Raw genomic sequence first — 21,910 nt, 5'->3', positions numbered from 1 at the left:
GACAGTAATCTTTCTCGGTCTGACCATAGACCCTGAAGCTGACAATGTAGGACCACTGCTCCCCAACCTCTGAGACTTGCGTCCATCATCAGAATGAACCAATTCCAGACTCCGAACCTTTTTCCTGCGGTGAAATTGTGTATGTGGAGCCACCAGAGAAGTGACACACTGGCCCTTGGAGACAACCGCACCATCTGATGAATTTGTAGATGAGAGCCTGACCACTGTGCGAGAAGATCCAGTTGAAAGGGACGTGAGTGAAATCTTCCGAACTGGAGTGCTTCGAAAGACGCCACCATCTTTCCTAGCAGTCGAACACACAAATGCACCGAGACTGTTTGTGGTTTGAGCACTAACTCTACCAGATGACATATACTTTGTATTTTCTGTTCTGGAAGGTAAATTAGTTGATCCACCGTATCCAGAATCATTCCTAGAAATTTAATTCTTTGACACTGGACAAGGCTTGATTTTTTTATTTTATTTTTTAAGTTGACAATCCAACTGTGCTGAACTAGTACATTGTACGTCAGGAAAACATGTGGAAGGAGTATTTGTGGAGACGGAGCCCTGATGAGAAGGTCGTCTAAGTACGGAACCATTATCACTCACAGGGATCTGAGATGAGCTATCATCACAGACCTCACCTTTGTGCTGATGAGAGGCCAAACGGTAGTGCCTGAAATTGATAATGGTTTTGTTGTACTGCAAACCTTAAGTATGCCTGATGCGGTGGCCAAATTGGAATGTATAAGAATGCATCCTTGAAATCGAGTGAAATCATGACTTCCTGTGGTTGTAAACCTGCAATCACTGACCGCAGGGGTTCCATCTTGAATCCATAGTAAGTAACGTACTGATTGAACCCTTTGAGGTTCAATATCAGACTGACCTGGCAGGCCTTGGTCTTACAAAAGATTGGAGTAATAACCATTACCCTGTTAGTGAAGAATCTTAATTGCTGAATCTAGGAGAGACTGAATTGCGGTCTGCAGAATTGCCTTTTTATCTCCTGCCCCAGCAGGCCTGTCTTGAAAAACTGCATTGGTGGTAAACAATTGACCCCAATTTTGTAACCTTTAACCACAAAATTGTGGAACCACCCATATCTGAGACCACACCAAGTGAAATGTGTGAAAGCGTGCTCTCACCGCTAAAAAAAGGTGAGATGGGCTGGAGGCCTGTTATGCCACTGGTTGCCAGTTGGTGTAAGCTGGTTAGTGTTTTTTTTTTTTAAAACCCACGTCCTCTACCTCCTGTACTGTATACAGTTGTTCCTCGTGCACAACCACGAAAGAACTGAGGTCTAAAAGATTTGAACACTGGTCCAGAATACTACCGTTGAGGTACTGGAGTGGACACTTGTAGGAAACCGATTTCCTCCAGTAGCCTGAGGAACCACTTGTGCAATAAGGACTAAATAACATGTAGTCAGTACAAGGCAACGCCTCTTCCTGGTTTTGACTGAGCCTCTACTTGCCAAACTAGTGACCAAAACGTCCTACAGGCGCACTAATGGATTCTGAAATCCGATAACTGACTTGTTCAACATCCAAGGATGCCGATTCACAAATGTGATTGGTAAGAAGTATAAGCTAGACTGAGAAAAATAACCTTGTTGGAGGCCTAATGTGAGCTGTATAGCCGAGGCTTCTACAGCCTTGTTACCCAAACTCCAACTAAAGCAAGTTTAAGCAACACCCTTGCTGCTGTATAAATGGTCTTTAGCATGGACTCTAGCTTACGCTCAGACGGATGTGTAAACGTAGTTGCAGCAGGTACTGGAATTGACATGTTAGCAAATTAAACCCTTTAAAATGACTGTCCAGAGCTGACCTCAAACCTAAGACTCTGTTCACCGGTCCCCAGCATTAGTCTGCTGAGCCACTGCAACTCTGTTAGATTTCACTGAGACAGTGAGATTTCTGTCAAAATATCAAACACCTGGTGTACGGGCCGGATGAGTCTATCAGTAACCTCACTAATTGACTCCCAACCCAATTGACTCTTATTGAGGCACAAGGTCTGGCATGAAATCATCATGTGATTTTGTATTATGAAACAAATAATGATTATTATCATAACTATGCATAGACCTTGGAAGGCCTGCAAGGTTCTTGAAATTTCCTGAGCCCAGAGGCTGCTCAGACGGCATTGAACGCGGATCAGATCTTTCTGACTCGCGGTCATTCTGTGCCGCGGACAATTCCGTTGCCCTATTAGTTATCATGCACACTGACAGACCGTAATATACACAGTAAGACAGTGAAACAAACAACTGCACGACTCGGTAAACAATTTCTATTAAGTATGTGATTTACTGAAGAACAAGACCCACTAACACCCCTACCCCCTCCAGTGGCAGTGTGCTGTAGGACTGACACCAAAATTCCTGCAGGAGAAACAGGAAGTTTAGTATAAAATGTTGTCCACACCATGTGCTGTGTTTTGTAACATATACATTTTACACTACCTACAGGTATGTAACATATTCCATTATAGGCTCAATAGCCTGTTGTGTAACATAGAAACATAATTCACAGCATAGCTTAATAGTTTTTAGTATAACCATTGCTGAGTGAAAAATATGTAATATATTGAAAAATATATATAATATATAAACACAGGTCTAACTATAAGCTGAATAGCCTGATTTTCTTATAACCGCATTGAAATAAATAAATATATATATATATATATATATATATATATATATATATAAAATACACACAGATCACAGGAAAGGCTTAAAAGGTTGCTGAGTAAAAAGAAACCTAAGGCACTGTAGAGGCTGACTAGCCTGTTTACGTCCCCTTCTAATCAATGCTTGTGATTAAATGCTGGCTAGGGACCGCCATTACCTTTTGTCAGGCTTAATAGCCTACAGACTGCACAATATGTATTAGCCATCCCCTTATGTCTGTCAGCTCTCCCACTTCCTTCCTCCCATGAGCCGCGGTGCTATTGTACGCCTCCGTGCAGGGACCTGGGCTGGTAGTCCTGCCTGAGAGCTGTCTACGGCTGCTGAAATAGCAGTGAGGACCGAGCCGCGACAGCATGGACGCGGTCAGCGGACAAATTCATGGAGAGATGAGCCACGGCAGCTGTGGAGCCGTCCGCGGCATTAATATGGCTAGCGGTTAGCAGAAGCTAACCGCGTGAGGTAGCCGGGGAGTGGTGGACGCCCAGCGGCGGCAGCTGGGCTGGGCTGGGGTGGGCAGTGATCCCTGGAGCTTACATTATAAAACATGAAGTCCCCACATGGCAGGGCGGCAGCATGAGCTGGCCGCCCCGCTCCCCCAGAATACATTAAAACAGAGCGGCGGCAGTGTGAGCTGCCTGCCCGCTCATTACCTGTGTCAATAGGAGGCTATGACGGGGCTACTCTCCTAAGCACTGTCCAGCTCCATTTTGCAGCCCCAGGCTGAAATCAGCTACTGCTGATTCTGGTCTATGGCGGGGCTCCTCTCCTGAGCACTGACAAGCCAATTGCTGCAGTACCAACAATCCCAGACCCACGCTTCTTAATATGCTGGGCAGGGATTGTGTGTTAAAATAAAAATCTTAGTCAAAAATAGCAGTGTGGAGAATCCTCCACGAGTGCCTTCCTGGCTGAGGCACAAAAAAAACACCGAGGTACCTTGGTAGTATGGAGGGGGTGGAGGGTTATTAATTTAAATATTTAAATGTGCCTATCCCTGCTAACGCCTTGTCCATATCCCAAGAGTACTCCAGTGACCCCTAGTGGTCACTGCCTGCCTCCCTCGTACGCTGCACTTAGGGATAAGGTTCCACTTTCCCTCCCTTCCTACCCCTATTTTGGAGATCTGATTCCCCTACCCCCCATATTTTGTAATATTTGGGTCCCAAGTCTAAATACAGAATGCATTTATGTTTCATATTCTGCTTTATAGCCTGAAGGTAATTTTATATAATCCTTTTAATAATTATATGCATTAAACAGAGTTTGTGTACATTGAGCCATCAGATATCAAAGGTTTTACCCTCAAAAAATGGATAGGTAAATAAGGAGGCATCTGTACCTAAATCTCAAATCTCCCTGAGGGACCTGCAATACTGGCTGAATAGAGCCATTTTCTTACTCAAGATCAAAATTCTAATCCAGGGTCAGATTTACTAAACTCGTGAAGTTATAAAGCGTAAGGTGATAAATGACCAGCCAAACAGATCCTAACTGCCATGTTACAGGCTGGGTATGAAAAATGACAGTTAAGAGCTGACTGGCTGGCGCGTTATCCCCTTCCGCTTTATCACCCCACCAGGCTTACTAAAGCTGCCCCCCAGTCTCTAATCATATCCCACCTTGGCTACTGCCGTCTCTATATAGGGCATTCCACTCATTCATATCTACTTGAAACCATCCTTCATAATCCTCCCTCACCACTCCATTCCCATGCTGTGACACAAATCCTGTCACCCTCCATCATTTGTATAAATGTTTAGAATTGAATAGATGGGAAGCTGGATGCTGGACCAATTCAGAGTGTTGTTGTTTTTTTTTTAAAGATTTGCTTCTGTTTTTAAAATAGCTTTACACTGATGAGTAACATGGCAGAGTCCGAGTGACGCTTGTAAGAACGCAGTGCTGTATCTAACATCCCCTTTCATGTAACAGAAACGGCCCATTATAACAGCCAGTCTCTGGGATATCCATTTGCCGGGAAGAAGCTTGAGCTGAGAATGTATATTTAACACATTACATAAATGAGAGTGTGGTTATTCATCACTTTTTGTTTCCAGACGTCACCCCCTGTGTGATTTATGTAATGAACGCTGACATGTATAAGACCGTTTCCAAACTCGCTGTAAATCTGGAGCCTGCACGTTAACCATTTGCTCCCTGGTGCAGTCGCCTTCCAGCTGCGCAGTCCCCCTCGGCTGATGTGAAATGTTGTGCAACTGGCACATCCACCTCCGCTGGGCATCTGCCAAGCTACATTCAGGATTTCTCGCTCTGTCCTTTTTAGGCAATGTTTACTGCTTCTGACTTGGCCGGCAAAAATGTGAGAAGAGGAGAAAGCAAGTAGTGTGATGGGAGGGGGGAGGGGGGGGTGGGGAGTGGGACAGAGGTGAACAGCGGAAGGGAATGTGGGAGAAAGCGAGAGAAAGTGCTTGGTAATTATGTCAGGATGTATGTGGTTCCGATGATGGAGTGAGAGAGAACAGTACTTTTCCTCACACTGCATTATGTTGTACATTTAAGTGTTTTAAAGACTATATAACAGACAGTGTTTTTGTTGCTTTCCCTTTTATCATCCTTTTGCTGAACAGGGTATTCAACATGCAACCCTCCATTTCTGGTGGAACTATACACTCCAGCATGCCCTGCCACAGTTTTGCTATACTGGAATGTATAGTTCCACAGCAGCTGGAGGGCCGCATGTTGAATACACCTGCTGTACATGCTACAGTATGGCAACACAATTATCTCTCTAATAACTTTTTAGTTTAAAGAACTGTTTCAAATTATCTATCATAACCAGCTACTCATTTTGCCATTCTATATTGTATTCCCCTTTCATGTCCATCTTCTTAAATTCCTTCTAGCAGTTCTTACAAAGTCTATTCTTCATTCTGTGTTTTATGACCCCATCACCTCCAACATTGTCCTAGTGATACAGCAGACATAATGCCTAGTCTGCACAGCTTGCATACACCCATCATTTGGGCTATGGATCCTTCCGCAGTTATACTGTATACACACATTGATGGTCTGCTTTAATTACTGTCATTCTCACGTTACTACTTATGCGTCTTAGACACTGAGATCTGGTTCTGATCTGATCCAGCCAGCTCCGTATATAGTCATTTGCAATGGGGAAGGAATCTGCTGAAGGCAATGGGAATATTCTCAGCAAACCTTACACTGTGTACAGGGAAGACAGGTCATGTGTTCCAGACCTACAGTACCAGGGTTAGCTCCTGGCAGCCATCTTTTGCCCTCCCCTCACACTCCCCACATATCGCTCTGACTCTGCTTACTACTGCATTTGAGTTTCCATCAGTGTTATTTGTTTAAGTTACAATAATTGTCTGGTCTGGCATTATTGCTTTTCTCTGCACTTCCATTGTTAATGAAGCGCCTGCTTTTCCATTGCTAGTGACCTCCGCGGATCTCCTGCTGTCAGGGATGAGGACCTTGGAGCATGTGTCCGTGATGGTGACCATCACACACCCACGCCGTGGAAACTTGCAGATACAACTGTTCTGTCCAAGTGGCATGTCATCCCTCATTGGAGCCACACGGAAGATTGACAGGTGTGTATCATCAACATGTCATTGCCAGGGACCTGAACAAGACGGTGCGTAGATTCCCATGTTTTACATTTATTTTTTTCTTAATGAATACTGACCTGGTACAGGAAATAGCAGAGATGTTCTCAAGGTGCAAAAAAAGCAGCCACAAGTATACTAATAGAGAATCGATAAAATTATCTCTCTTGTGCGTGTATATATATAAAATCATACATACTGTACACACACGTAACGGCGCGTCTATGTCCCACAATTGCTCAAGCAATATATCCATAATCCAGCCTATGTTGCTCCTTTTTATAAGGCATCACAACATCTCATTAACGTGTGGAGAGAGACAGGAACAAGTAATAGTGTAAAGCTATCCTCACAAAGGGGATGAAATGGACACAATGTGATTCCACCAAAGCAAATCCCTCACAGATAATTGCATAGGATACAAACGTGTGAGGTATGGCAAATGCTCACACAAAACCCTTTCATAGCGGTCACATGGGGTACACCACAGGATACAGATAAGTATAAGCAACACCTCTTCTGAAATGAATGCTTTCACAGGGTGTGGTATTGAAGGTCGACCACTATTGGTCAACAGGGACTGTAGGTCGACATGGTCTAGGTCGACAGGTCAAAAGGTCGACATGAGTTTTTAAATCTTTTTTGGTGTTGTTTTTGCCGTACAGTGACCGGGAACCCCAATTAGTGCACCGTGTCCCCTCGCATGGGCAAAGTGGTTACCGTTCCCAATTGTAGTCCACATTGATCGTTAAGTATGAAAAAGTTAAAAAAAATAAAAAAAAAATTGAAAAACTCCTAGAGACCCTGTCGACCTAGTTACTGTCGACCAATAGTGGTCGACCTAGACACTGTCGACCGAAGTCTTGTCAACCTAGAGACCGGAAACCGTTTTGTCAAACTTTTAAATTCAGCATGAAGCGGACTCCTTATGTGTTCTAATAATTTTATTATTGTTATTACTGCCCCGTGGATGTTACCATGGTTACCCGTTTTGTAGTGCCAGACTGTATAACGAGAAGGAACCTGGGCTGTTAATTAAATACACTTTGTATTAGCTTTATTGTTATTAACAAAAGCTCTCGGAGGGCAACGTCCACTCACTAATATTTAAGTTTATCAGTACATTAGTTTCACTCACCTTGATAAAATCATCTACACGTCGAAATGTGTTGGTTGAGTGGCAGCAGGAGATCCCCTACCTTGCCACTGACACACAGACCAGCTGTTATTACTGAGAGATGCCTGCCTGGGTTCCATCTGCGTTCAGTATGTAACTTCTGTGATGTAAATTACCATCTACTGTCTGGTAGGTAATGACTCCTGATATATTATAGTCCTTTGTATTGCGGTTTATTAATGCAGTGTTTGAATAAACATATTTAACTAAAAATACTATGCTATAGGTGCATACACACGGTGCGATTTTACCTCCGATATGCACTATATAGTCCACATCGGAAGTAAATATAGTGCATATCGCACCTTGCGATGCCGATGCGCGGGCCCGCTGGATCGGCATTGCAGTGAAATATAATGGGTGCAGGCAGGGCCAACACTGTCTATGTCGGAGGCCGTATATATAGTCCGTATCGGCCACCACACGGGTCGCACCGTGTGTACGCAGCTTATGAATTGTTTTAGCATGTTACTGTGGACTACATGCTGGTGATAAGAGATAAAAGAACCTGTTTCTTGCCTGATTCAAAAGTTTGTGTAAGCATTCATTTCATCTCTGTTCTGTGGAATGCGGAGCTCGCAGTGTGACCATTGTGAAAGTGTGTTGTGTTTGTTTTTCATTGTTGATCTCCTCCGTTTTAGTGACCCAAGTGGATTCTCTGACTGGACATTCTCCACCGTTCGCTGCTGGGGAGAGAACGCAGAAGGGATGTACAGACTCCTGGTCAGTGACATGGGTAAGCTTTCACTAGTGTGCTGTTACACCGTTGGTCAGTGTGCATAGAAACCATCACTTGAGTATATAAAATCGCTCATTGGATTGGAGCCAACCGGTATAACTGTGTATAGGACCTGTCCGGTTGTTTGCAGCATGGATAACCTTTCTATAATATATAGCAATTCAATAGCATACAAAGGTTGAGTACACAATGGAAGGCTTTCATCTCCCTGCAGTGCATCCATCTCTTATTGCAGCATGTGGAGGAAACGTTTGACATTAGGGATCATTCATCTCTATCCGATAAAGCGCTCTTCTAATATTATTTAATGGGCATTCTGTGTTGTATATAAGACAGCGTGCATAGGCTGTGACTGATCACTGGTGTCTCTCCCTAGCCTAACACAGTATGGGGGTTTAGAGCCTCCTGTCTACCTGCTCTGTACTAGGGTGTAAGCTGCTCTCCGCTTCACAAATCACCTTGTTTTTCTCAAACAGGAGACGAGTCTCTCAAGATGGGCACTTTTCAGTCCTGGCAGCTAACGCTCTATGGCTCATCCTGGACACCTGAGGATGTGGCTGAAAGAAGCAGGTAAATTGATGTGAAAGGAAGCGCAAAGTGTAACCGTTATGTGAAATGTAAAATATATATGTATTCATAAAGCACCATATATAGCTCCATAAGTCCTCACGTGTGTGGTCCTCTCGGCAGACGGCACACACGTAATCCTGCACTTGTGGGGAGTACATCTAGTTTTTCATGCATATTATTTTATATCACCGAAAGATGATTTTCTGTCTCATCCCCTACAATAGAGATATATACAATGGGCATTTTGTGTCTTCATGCCTTCTGTGTACATCTCGGATTTGTGTTCCAGCAGTAACGCAGTGCACATCACACCTGGAACACGTGTACCACTCCCTATGTAGGTGCCTTCATTGATGTGTACCCACCATCAGGCTTTGTTCTGTTTCCTAGGTTGGTGGAGACTTCTCAGAGTGGTCAGTTCCTGAATGGTAGCTTCTCCCTTCCTTGTCCCCCTGGGCTGGAGATTTCTGAGCAGGAGAACTACATTATTACCAGTAACACCCTGCGGGTAAGAACCGGTTTATATAGATAATATTTTATCTAATGTCACTGATGAGCTCCGATGACAGAATCCCTGTTATTCAAGCAAATGACGGCACACCGGGATACATGAGTAGATGAAAGGGTAAAGCTCTCAGTCCAAATATTATTGGATGTAACCACCATGTTACTCCCACTTTCCAAGATCGTTGTTGAACTTGCGTTTACTGTCGTTTTCTATAAAAAAAATTACGGTTTAGTATACAAATACTTCCATTGCCATATTGGAGCCTATATTGTATTGAATAGATCAAAGTTGGTCAATACACACAATAATGACCATGCTGAGGACATGTTAATATAAACCTCTCCCTCTATGGTTTCTTCTTATATGTTCTTATATGTTTGTTCCTAATGACCTCCTTTCCCCATCTGATTTACATTCCCTAGACCCTCATGCTGCTTGGTTGTTTTGCTGTATTTTGGTCCCTGTATTACACGGTGGAGCTGTACCTTTCCCGAATTTCCAGTAGTAAAGACCTGAGCTGTGAAGGATCAGCGTGTATTTGGAGCCGCCGGCGAGGAAGTCCCAGCCCCCGCCAGCTAGAAGCGGGCAGTGAGACTGAGTCATTGCCCCTTTGCGGGCTACAGGATGCTGTGTTAGAGGATGACGAAGAGGAGGACATTGCAGAGCGCTCCACACTGCACAGGCACCAATCCTCTGCCTCAAAACAAATCAGAGAACAAAACACAAACCCTACAGGACACAGGCAAAGTGTGGCCTCTGACTTTCAGCTGTATAAGGACAGAGTAAGACAGGATGCTAGTGATCTTGATGCAGACTATTATGACCTAAAGGAAGATGGATAAAAGTAGAACTGATCTGTGCAGTAAGAAGGAAGCAGAGGATATGGAATGGACACTAAGGGGGGAGATGCAGTGAGCAGCGACTTCTCCAAATTGCAGATTTTCTGTGATATTTGCCGCAGGATTTATAGCGCTTCTTTAAATGCTGCAGCCAAAAAAAAACCTTATTTAGATGGATCGCTTTTCATTACATTTCCCCCTACAAAAAAACAAAAAAAACAAAAACAATTGTCTGCACTTAAGACTATTTCACTTTAGTTTTCTGCCTTACTTTTTTTCATCACCATTATGGGTGGTGTCACACTGGCGCTCTTTCCTTCCAGTTAAATACAGGGTGTAAATGATTACATGTAAGTCCTTTCTGTGAGTCAAACAGATGAGGTTTTTTTTTTTCCTTTTAGTTTTTAACTTTTTTGACACTTAAAATGCTCAATAACACGGATCTCTGATTGAAACCCATTGTTTTTGAGCAGACTCTGTAACCAAGAGTGTTTTAAGTGTTTAGTACAAGCTGCTCTTTTCTGGGTGTGATAGATATTAGACATTATCGCTTGTGAAGCTTAATAAGCGCCTGTGTGACACCTATTAAATAAGGAGTTTATTACATAGAGTGTAAAGTACATGCTGATGATATTCTTGTTACAGTCACCTGCTGGGCGACACAATGACTGCACTGGGCTTCCATGTGATCTCCTGGTAGCAGATTCGCAGACTGGTTGTCCTATCCAATGTATAATGACCATCTGTCTGTAGGTTCTAAACAACTGTCTCAAAGTGCTGGTTTTTCCAGGTGCGGCAAGCTTGATATAGTATATCAATATATATATATATATATTTTATTTGGGTATTTATGATTTTGCTTTAATACGGGTGATCCTATTTAAGCAGTTTAAAGGGACAGTCAATCTTTATTTTTATGATTTTTCTTTAATACGGGTGATAATCATAAGCAGTTTCATTGGACGCTTAACATCAAAAAACACTTTTTATATAAGAATCTTTTTACAGAATGACCCTGTAATGTGTTTTTTTATTGGAATTTTAAAAACCTGATTTCATAAACTAATTCTCCTGAATGCCATTCATAGACAACACTAGTTTTGTAGAAGAAAAGCTACTGGTAATGTCAGATGCTCTGTAATAAGGACAAAATGTAACGGCAGAAAACGTTAGAGAGTAAATATAGTAAGCCATTCTTTAATGCATGACACTTTTTTTTCTGACCATTAATGGTTCTTTACTCAAATTGCTGCTGAGTGGAACCCAGTTGATTATGCTAAAGGGAATTGCTTTATTGTAAAGAAGAATTATATAAAAACTTATACCAATGGCTATTCTTACATATATGTAGATTCGGCACTCCTATTATGCACTGCAGTAAGCTTACCAGGGTGCCTACCTTAAACAAATACTTGATCCCTCCAAAATAAGTGACTCTCCAGGACTTGGAAGAATTTATTAGAAGTTCAAAACGGTCTCAGACTCCAATATTTCTGCTTTCTTACAAAAATCGGGAATAACCCTGATGATGGTTATGTAATAAAGCTGAAATGTTGGAGTCTGTGACCGTTTTATACCTCTATTAATTCTTCCAAATCACCCATTTCGAAGTGATCAATAAAATCTCAATCCCTGAAAATTTGTACCTAAATAATTAAAACGGACACTTGCAGTGTGTTTTGTGGAGCTATGTAAAGTCCAGTGAGTGCCGCCAGTTTTGATATATATACATATATCCAAGATTGATAATATGGCTATGTGTCATTGATATGCATTGTTTAAAGAACTATTCTTTTAAGTACAGCTCAGTGAAGGGATTTTAGGAACTTATCTTTGCTCACATGTATTTCTCTATCGCAAGCAATGATTGCTTTAGTACAGTTTGTATGTATATCTCCGGTTATGATGCAGGTATGGTTCACCCACAGGGGACGTACCTAGTACTTCTTGAAGTGTTCGGCTGACCCTCACCCCTTCTTGCCAATTACCCAATCATGTTTGCGCACAGCTGCCATTCACTTCTTCTATGCTTTATTCAGCAGCAGTGAATAAGACCTACTTCCCAATCCTCATCCCAGTGGGCCAGAGCCTTCAAACCAGTTCTGTTCCATCTAAATTAGGGCTGGTGGGAGTGATCTGTAGGTCATTATTGGCATTCCGCCTCTTAGATCTGTAAAGTGGCTGAGTAAGTTTCAGGCCCTGTGCTTGACGTACAGTAACATTGTCTGAAACACTGTACACCATCCCCACCACATAATCCGTTACTAAAGCATCTTATTGTACTATGAAGCCCAGTGTGTGAATACAATCTAGGTAATGTGTTGTACCTTCAGATGTGGCCTGTTAGGCATCTGCCTAGTTTCATGCTCATTCTTCTGGGCTAAATGTTTATTTCAGCCAAGATTACTGCAAATCGAAAATAAATGGGTAACTTAGGAGCAGAGAATGGTGTAGTAGGTGGAATGGCTCATGAATGTGCTGTAATAATGTCCTGATAATGCCATTTGCTTTTGATCATACTGCAGTAACTGATGTTGGTTTTTGTCATTGTTATTCTGCTAACCATTGCTGCTGGGTAATGGATGTGTGTATGAAATATCAGTATGTAAATCTATGTTGTACACTACTGGCTGAGATGTAGAGAGCTCCCGCTGTGCCAGGCTAAGATATCCTACTGTGCGGTATGAGATAATAGTGAGCTTTGTCCCTTCAAAAAAATTCCCATGAAAGTTGCAGATCCAAAATGTTAAATATAAGGTGAATCTTTTCCTGCAGTAATGTCAGTAAATTGCCATTCAGAATACAGTGCCAGAATAAATTCATAGACCAGAGTCTGACACTGCACGATCAGGGGTGTGTGGTTAATATACTGCCTATCGGGATCCCGGCCTTCAGAACCTGACGCCAGAATCCCAACAGGCGTTGAAATGCCAGCGATCAGAATCCCGACCTCAGCCCGGTATTCCCACTCGGGCCCGAAGCGTGTTGAGGGAACGAGGAAACTCATTGTGTCCCATACTCCCCCCCCCCCCCCCCCCCCCCCCCAGAGCGATGCTATAGCGTTGCCATTCACTGTGATCCTGTCTGGCATAGATAGGGTTACATAAAACAAGTCTTTTATCAGCATAAAGGAACTGAAATACGTTTACAAGATACACCAGTCCTGAAACCTAATCCGCACTTCCTGTTTTACATGGTGGCATTTATTTAATACTTTTAAATATGACTGGGAGAGGGAATTTGGGGTGTTTTGATGAAGATGGTTATCATGTTGGAAATTTTATTTTAAGAGCAATAAAAGGTTTTACATGGAGAACTGTCTGTTTCCTTTCTAATGCAGTCACAGAGAATAACCTGGTGAATGTTACGTTGTGTTTTTATGGTTGAAACCGTTCCAAACCTATTTCAGCCGCTGATAGGCCCTGAAAATAACCCAAGTCACTTTTATGTGTATACCAGCTTTAGACATACGCCCAACAAATAGTGAAACCAGCGCTAGTATATACAATTAATATTTGATGGACGATATATGGTAAAGAAAATGCACATATATTTAAAAACCACAATAAGAATAAAGCTCTAGGTAAAATAAGCAATTGCTAGTTAGTCCACATTCTACTTTGTGTCCAGTATTGGCAGCAAGGTATTACCAGTATGTTAATCTCGTATGTCCATCCCTCTAGCAACCAAATGTGCAGATGAACGGGCTGAAGGAGTATCCCCCAGTATCCAGAACGCTGCACAATGTGCCAAGGAAGAGGCAAAGTCCAAATGCTTCCTACTGTATACCTAGGTATGCGCCTGAGGAAGCTGGGTGACCATAGCCCAGAGAAACACGTTGGACTTCTATCTGGACTCCTTTTATTCCAGTGGACTTTGCCATTCTCCTTGGAACATTCTGCAGTGTTCTGGGTACCTAGTGGATTGTCTGGACATACAAGGTTCACGTATTGGCAATACATTGCTGCTAAAATTAGATCCCTTATGGACACAAAGGAGAAAGTCCTCATTCAAAGACTGATTAATATAGGAGCCAGTCTGATACTGCATGACGCTAATATACTAATACACCTACGGCCTAGCTAGTGGTTGCTTTTTATACCTTGTGATTTTATTTTTATTGTGGATTTTTAAGTAAATGTGCATTTACTTTACCATTTACCGTCTATCATATATTAATTGTATATACTAGAGCTGGTTTCACCACTTTTTGATCTTTTGATATTTGTAGGGTCAACCCCTTTACCAGCTGTTTTGTGGCAACGCGCTAGATCTTTATTCTTAGACATATGCCCTACTGCAGTGATCATTTTAAAGATACAGCATAGCACAATACGACGGGCCCTTATCACCAGATGTTCTTCTACAGCACAATGTGTGTGTACAAGGGATGAAAGGGACATTATTGTTTCATGAAATATTAATACATGGGCCATTCAGCCACCTGTGATTTGTGTTACCTCTTTGTGTCACAGAATAGAGACAATGGTGGTGTAGTCTGGTTACCTTCACCTATACCGCAAAGTGTTAGCACGTACTTGCCGACATGTAAAATCTCCTCTCTGGGAGAAGCCTGGAAAGAAGACTTCTCTTGCAAATGCGGGGAGCGGAGCCAGGCTGCACCTCACTAGGCCCGCCCCCAAAATGCTGTGATTTGTGGGTGGGGGGGCTAAATTACATTTCTCTAACGTCCTAGTGGATGCTGGGGACTCCGTCAGGACCATGGGGATTAGCGGGCTCCGCAGGAGACAGGGCACATCTAAAAAGCTTTTAGGTCACATGGTGTGTACTGGCTCCTCCCCCTATGACCCTCCTCCAAGCCTCAGTTAGGTTTTTGTGCCCGTCCGAGAAGGGTGCAAACTGGATGGCTCTCTTAAGGAGCTATTTAGTAAAGTTTTTTTTTAGGTTTCTAATCAGTGATTCCTGCTGGCGACAGGATCACTGCAACGAGGGACTTAGGGGAGAGACTGGCAACTCACCTGCGTGCAGGAGGATTGAAGTCTTAGGCTACTGGACACTGAGCTCCAGAGGGAGTCGGAACACAGGTCAGCCTGGGGTTCGTCCCGGAGCCGCGCCGCCGATCCCCCTTACAGACGCTGAAGAAAGACGGCGGAACGGAGGTCCGGAAACAGGCGGCAGAAGACTTCACAGTCTTCAGAGAGGTAGCGCACAGCACTGCAGCTGTGCGCCATTGTTGTCACACGGCTCACTGACACGGTCACGGAGGGTGCAGGGCGCTGCTGGGGGCGCCCTGGGCAGCAATATAAATACCTATTTGGCAAATAAATACATCACATATAGCCATTAAGGCTATATGTATGTATTTTAACCCAGGCCAGTTATTAAAAAACCGGGAGGAAAAGCCCGCCGAAAAGGGGGCGGAGCTTATTCTCCTCAGCACTCAGCGCCATTTTCCTGATCAGCTCCGCTGGTGAGGAAGGCTCCCACTCTCCCCTGCACTGCACTACAGAAACAGGGTTAAAAGAGAAGGGGGGCATAAATTGGCGATATAATGATATATTAAGAGCGCATATATAGAAACAACACCTTCTAGGGTTGTTATATACATTATAGCGCTTTTGGTGTGTGCTGGCAAACTCTCCCTCTGTCTCCCCAAAGGGCTAGTGGGTCCTGTCCTCTATCAGAGCATTCCCTGTGTGTGTGCTGTATGTCGGTACGTGTGTGTCGACATGTATGAGGAAAATGTTGGTGAGGAGGCGGAGCAAATTGCCTGTAATGTTGATGTCACTCTCTAGGGAGTCGACACCGGAATGGATGGTCTACTTATGGAATTACGTGATAATGTCAACACGCTGCAAGACGGTTGACGACATGAGATGGCCGGCGGACAAATTAGTACCGGTCCAGGCGTCTCAGACACCGTCAGGGGCTTGTAAAAACGCCCATTTACCTCAGTCGGTCGACAGACACAGACATGGACACTGACCCCAGTGTCGACGGTGAAGAAACATACGTAATTTTCCTTTAGGGCCACGAGTTACATGTTAAGGGCAATGAAGGAGCTGTTACATATTTCTGATACTACAAGTACCACAAATAAGGGTATTTTGTAGGGTGTGAATAAACTACTTGTAGTTTTGCCTGAATCAGATAAATTAAATGAAGTGTGTGATGATACGTGGGGTTCCTCCGATAGAAAGTTATGGGCGGTATACCCTTTCCCGCCAGAAGTAAGGGCGAGTTGGGAAACACACCTTAGGGTGGATAAGGCGCTCACACGCTTATAAAAACATGGCGTTACCGTCTCTAGATACGGCCGCCCTCAAGAAGCCAGCTGATAGGAAGCTGAAAAATATCATGACAGTATATACACACATACTGGTGTTATACTACGACCAGCAATCGCCTCAGCCTGGATGTGCAGCGCTGAGGGGGCTTGGTCGGATTTCCTGACTGAAAATTTTGATACCCTTGACAGGGACAAGATTTTATTGACTATAGAGCATTTTAAGGATGCATTTCTATATATGCGTGATGCGCAGAGGGATATTTGCATTCTGGCATCAAGAGTAAATGTGATTTACATATCTGCCAGACGAAGACACGACAGTGGTCAGGTGAGGCAGATTCCAGACGGCATGTGGAAGTATTGCCGTATAAAGGGGCGGTCCATCGGACCTGGTGGCCATGGCAACAGCTGAAAAATCCACTTTTTGTTACCCCGAATCACATATCGGCAAAAAAGGACACAGTCTTTTCAGTCTCAGTCCTTTCGTCCCCATAGGGGCAGGCGGGCAAAGGCCAGTCATATCTGCCCAGGGGTAGAGGAAAGGGAAGAAGACTGCAGCAAGCAGCCCATTCCCAGGAACAGAAGCCCCTCACAGCTTCTGCCAAGTCCGCAGCATAACGCTGGGGCCGTACAAGCGGACTCGGGTGCGGTAGGGGGTCATCTCAAGAGTTTCAGTACGCAGGGGGCTCACTCGCAAGGGAACTCCGGGATCCTACATGTAGTATCCCAGGTGTACATTGGAAATTCGAGACATCTCCCCCTCACACAATTCACAGGCTGTATTCCCAGCAGGTGATAATCAAAGTACCCCTCTTACAACATGGAAGGGGGTAGTATCCCACACTATATTGTGGTACTGAAGCCAACCGGCTCGGTGAGATCTGAAATATTTGAACACTTACATACAAGCGTTCAAATCAAGATGGAGTCACTCAGAGCAGTGATAGCGAACCAGGAAGAAGGGGACGATATGGTGTCACTGGATATCAGGGACGCTTACCTACAGGTCCAAATTTGCCCTTCTCACCAGGGGTACTTCAGGTTCCTGGTACAGAACTGTCACTATCAGTTCAGACGCTGCCGTTTGGGTTGTCCACGGCGCCCCGGGTCTTTACCAAGGTAATGGCCGGAATGATGATTTTTCTTAAAAGGAAACATGGACGCTTTCCTGATAAGGGCAAGGTCCAGAGAACAGTTGGAGGTCGGAGTAGCACTATCTTAAGTAGTTCTACGTCAGCACGAGTGGATTCTAAATATTCCAAAATCGCAGCTTTTTCCGATGACACGTCTACTGTTCATAGGGATGATTCTGGACACAGTCCAGAAAAACGTGTTTCTCCCAGTGGAGAAAGCCAGGGAGTTCTCCGAGCTAATCGGGATCCTCCTAAAACCAGGAAAAGTGTCAGTGCATCATTGCACAAGAGTCCTGGTAAAAATGGTGGCTTATTACGAAGCAATTCCATTCGGCAGATTTCCCGCAAGAACTCTTCGGTGGGATCTGCTGGACAAATGGTCCGGATCGCATCCTCAGATGCATCAGCGGATAACCCTATATCCAAGGACAAGGGTGTCTCTCCTGTGGTGATTACAGAGTGCTCATCTTCTAGAGGGCCGCAGATTTGGCATTCAGGATTGGATGCCGGTGACCACGGAGGCCAGCCTGAGAGGCTGGAGAACAGTCACACAGGGAAAAAATTTCCAGGGAAGTGTGATTAAGTCTGGAGAATTCTCTCTGCATAAATAAGCTTAGAGCAAATTTATAAGGCTCTAAACTTAGCAAGACCTCTGCTTCAAGGTCAGCCGGTATTGATCCAGTGGGATAACATCACGGCAGTCGCCCACGTAAACAGAAAGGGCGGCACAAGAAGCAGGAGGGCAGTGACAAAACTGCAAGGATTTTTCGCTAGGCGGAAAATCATGTGATAGCACTGTCAGCAGTGTTCTTTCCGGGAGTGGACGACTGGGAAGCAGACTTCCTCAGCAGGCATGGACTCCACCCGGGAGAGTGGAAACTTCATAGGGAAGTTTTTCAGCATGATTGTGGACCGTTGGCAAAGACCAAAGGTGGACATGATAGCGTCCCGCCCGAAAAACGGGACAGGTATTCCGCCAGGTCATGAGACCTTCAGGCGATAGCTGTGGATGTTCTGGTAACACCGTGGGTGTACCAGTCAGTGTATGGGTTCCCTCCTCTGTTTCTCATAACCAAGGTATTGAGAATTATAAGACATAGAGGAGTATGAACTATACTAGTGGCTCCGGATGGGCCAAGAGGGACTTGGTACCCGGAGCTTCAAGAGATGCTCACAGAGGACTAAGGGCCTGGGGAGCTAAGAAGGGACTTGCTTCAGCAAGTACCATGTCTTTTCCAAGAATTACCGCGGCTGCGTTTGATGGCATGGCGGTTGAATACCGGATTCTGAAGGGAAAAAGGCATTCCATAAGAGGTCATACCTACCTTGGTCAAAGCCAGGAAGGAGGTGACCGCACAACGTCATCACCACATGTGGTGAAAATATGTTGCGTGGGTAAGGCCAGGAAGGCTCCACGAAGGAAATTCAACTAGGTCGATTCTGCACTTCCTGAAAACAGGAGTGTTTTGAGTCTCAAATTGGGGTTCATTAAGATTTAAATTTCGGCCCTGTAGATTTTCTTCCAGAAAAAATTGACTTCAGTTCCTGAAGTCCAGATTGTAAAGGGTGTATTCCATATACAGTTCTTTTGTGCCTCTAGGGGCACCGTGAGATCTCAACATAGTGTTGGGATTCCTTAAAATCATATTGGTTTGAACCGCTCAAATCTGTGGATTTGAAATATCTCACATGGAAAGTGACCATGCTGTTGACCAATATCTCACATGGAAAGTGACCATGTTGTTAGTCCTGGCCTCGGCCAGGCGATTGTCAAAAAGAATGGGCGGTTTTGTTTTACAAAAGCCCATATTAGAATTTTCCATTTGAACAGGGCAGAACTGGGACTCGTCTCCAGTTTCTTCCTAAAGGGGTGTCAGCGTTGTCACCTGAAACAACCTATTGTGGTGCCTGCGGCTACTGGGGACTTGGAGGACTCCAAGTTACTAGACGTTGTCAGGGCCCTAAAAATATATATATATATATATATATAGTTAGGACGGCTGGAGTCAGAAAGTCTGACTTGCTGTTTATATTGTATGCACCCAACAAGCTGGGTGCTCCTGCTTCTAAGCAGTCTATTGCACGCTAGATTTGTAGTACAATTCAGCTTGCACATTCTGTGGCAGGCCTGCCACAGCCGAAATATGTAGATGCCCATTCCACAAGGAAGGTGGCCTCATCCTGGGCGGCTGCCCGAGGAGTCTCGGCATTATAACTTTGCCGAGCAGCTACGTGGTCAGGGGAGAACACGTTTGTAAAATTTTACAAATTTGATACTCTGGCTAAAGAGGACCTGGAGTTCTCTCATTCGGTGCTGCAGAGTCATCCGCACTCTCCCGCCCGTTTGGGAGCTTTGGTATAATCCCCATGGTCCTGACGGAGTCCCCAGCATCCACTAGGACGTTAGAGAAAATAAGAATTTACTTACCGATAATTCTATTTCTCGTAGTCCGTAGTGGATGCTGGGCGCCCATCCCAAGTGCGGATTGTCTGCAATGCTTGTACATAGTTATTGTTACAAAAATCGGGTTATTACTATTGTTGTGAGCCATTTTTTCAGAGGCTACTTCGTTTTGTTATCATACTGTTAACTGGGTTCAGATCACAAGTTGTACGGTGTGATTGGTGTGGCTGGTATGAGTCTTACCCGGGATTCAAGATCCTTCCTTATTGTGTACGCTCGTCCGGGCACAGTACCTAACTGAGGCTTGGAGGAGGGTCATAGGGGGAGGAGCCAGTACACACCATGTGACCTAAAAAGCTTTTTAGATGTGCCCTGTCTCCTGCGGAGCCCGCTAATCCCCATGGTCCTGACGGAGTCCCCAGCATCCACTACGGACTACGAGAAATAGAATTATCGGTAAGTAAATTTTTATTTTAAATCGTATAGCCCCTCCCCCTCTATACAGCACCACAATTCCCTGTGTGATCTCATCCTGACCACTTCACTAGGAAGTGGGCAGGATACGGGGATTTGGACACTCTTCTAAATCCCCCGGCGGACTGCCTGAAAAACTGGGAGCCTCCGGCAACTTGCGGGAGGGTAGGCAAGTATGGGTTAGCACAGTGGTTCTCAAACTCGGTCCTCAGGACCCCACACTGTTCACGTTTTCCATGTCACCCAGCAGGTGCACTGTGTATCACCAACTGTCACATTTTAAAAATCTACAGGTGACCTGCAAAACATGAACCGTGTGGGGTCCTGAGGACCGAGTTTGAGAACCTGTGGGTTAGCATATAGGAGTAAAAAAGTAATAGTTCAGTAGCAGTCTTTTCAGATGAGTGTGTTTTTGAGGTCCTTTCATATTACAGAAATAATACAGTGGCTAAAATGGGCAAGTTACTACTGTATTCTCAAAATGTCTTTAAACATTTAATATTAGACCAATGTGATTGTATTGCAGTGCACTGTATGGTGTATCGCCTTAAATGCAAAGGCCCCAATGTCATATGATGCCATTTGCAAGCATCAGCGTGATTTCAGCGAGATAACCGCTAGATTTAAAGCGACCGGTTTAATGTAAAACCAACCTGGTTTTGCCTTGATGTGCTAAGGGCCCCATACATCAGCAATCAATTGGGGCAATTTGGAGATTGGTAGATAATTGTGTAAATCATAGGTTCTCAAACTCGGTCCTCAGAACCCCATACAGTGCCTGTTTTGCAGGTAACTCAGCAGGTGCACAGGTGTATTAATTACTCACGAACACATTTTAAAAGGTCCACAAAGGGTAGTGGAATAGCCTCCCATCAGAGGTGATAGAGGCTAAGACTGTAGAGCAATTTAAACATGCTTGGCATAGGCATGTGAATATCCTTACAAAGTACTAAGGTTCAAAAAGGGTTGAGATTACCTAAAGGATAAAAAAGGGGGCAGACTAGATGGGCCAAGTGGTTCTTATCTGCCGTCAAATTCTATGTTTAATTATTTCACTTGTGATTCTGTGAGGAGACCTGGACAACATGCACTGTGTGGGGTCCTCAGGATCGAGTTTGAGAACCTGTGGTGTAAATAAATCTGCAATGTGTGGGATTCACAGATTCCACCCGGAAAGTGATTGGGATTGGTAAATCAGGTTGTCCAACATGTTAGATTTAACAGATCAATTGGGGCTGTAGATTGCTAGTGTATGGTAACAATCAGAAGATCTGCAGACCGTTTCTAGTTAATTGATGAGCCTTTTTAAGATTCGCAGATCTGCATTTGCTGAAAATGATCTGCAGATAACTGGAACATATCTGTAATGTATGGGCGCAGATTGGTGGATTGGGGAATCACAATTATTTGTGCGAACAGTTATGTGAATATGTCCAATTGTATCTAAAAACACATAGCAAAATTCCACATTATCATTACAACAATAGCGTATGTGGGTTTTTTTTACATGTAATAATTAACA

The 21,910-nt window shown here is 44.0% G+C and overlaps 1 protein-coding gene across 2 annotated transcripts in view; it reads left to right on the top strand.

Annotated features, from left to right (window-relative positions):
- Window positions 1–11,271, top strand: part of PCSK7 (proprotein convertase subtilisin/kexin type 7) — a 113,750-nt gene extending 102,479 nt beyond the window's left edge. For both annotated transcript variants that reach the window (XM_063943308.1, XM_063943307.1), the window contains 5 exons: window positions 6,123–6,279; window positions 8,113–8,207; window positions 8,687–8,780; window positions 9,171–9,288; window positions 9,711–11,271. In XM_063943308.1, the coding sequence (XP_063799378.1) occupies window positions 6,123–6,279; window positions 8,113–8,207; window positions 8,687–8,780; window positions 9,171–9,288; window positions 9,711–10,130 (884 nt within the window). In that variant the 3' untranslated portion in view covers window positions 10,131–11,271. The remainder of the gene's footprint in view (window positions 1–6,122; window positions 6,280–8,112; window positions 8,208–8,686; window positions 8,781–9,170; window positions 9,289–9,710) is intronic.
- Window positions 11,272–21,910: the final 10,639 nt, after the last annotated feature.

The sequence above is a fragment of the Pseudophryne corroboree genome, chromosome 10 (genome assembly GCF_028390025.1).
Source record: "Pseudophryne corroboree isolate aPseCor3 chromosome 10, aPseCor3.hap2, whole genome shotgun sequence".
Taxonomy (NCBI): Eukaryota; Metazoa; Chordata; class Amphibia; order Anura; family Myobatrachidae; genus Pseudophryne; species Pseudophryne corroboree.
The sequence above is the reverse complement of the archived record's forward strand: the minus strand, read 5'-3'. Positions and strand labels throughout refer to the sequence as shown.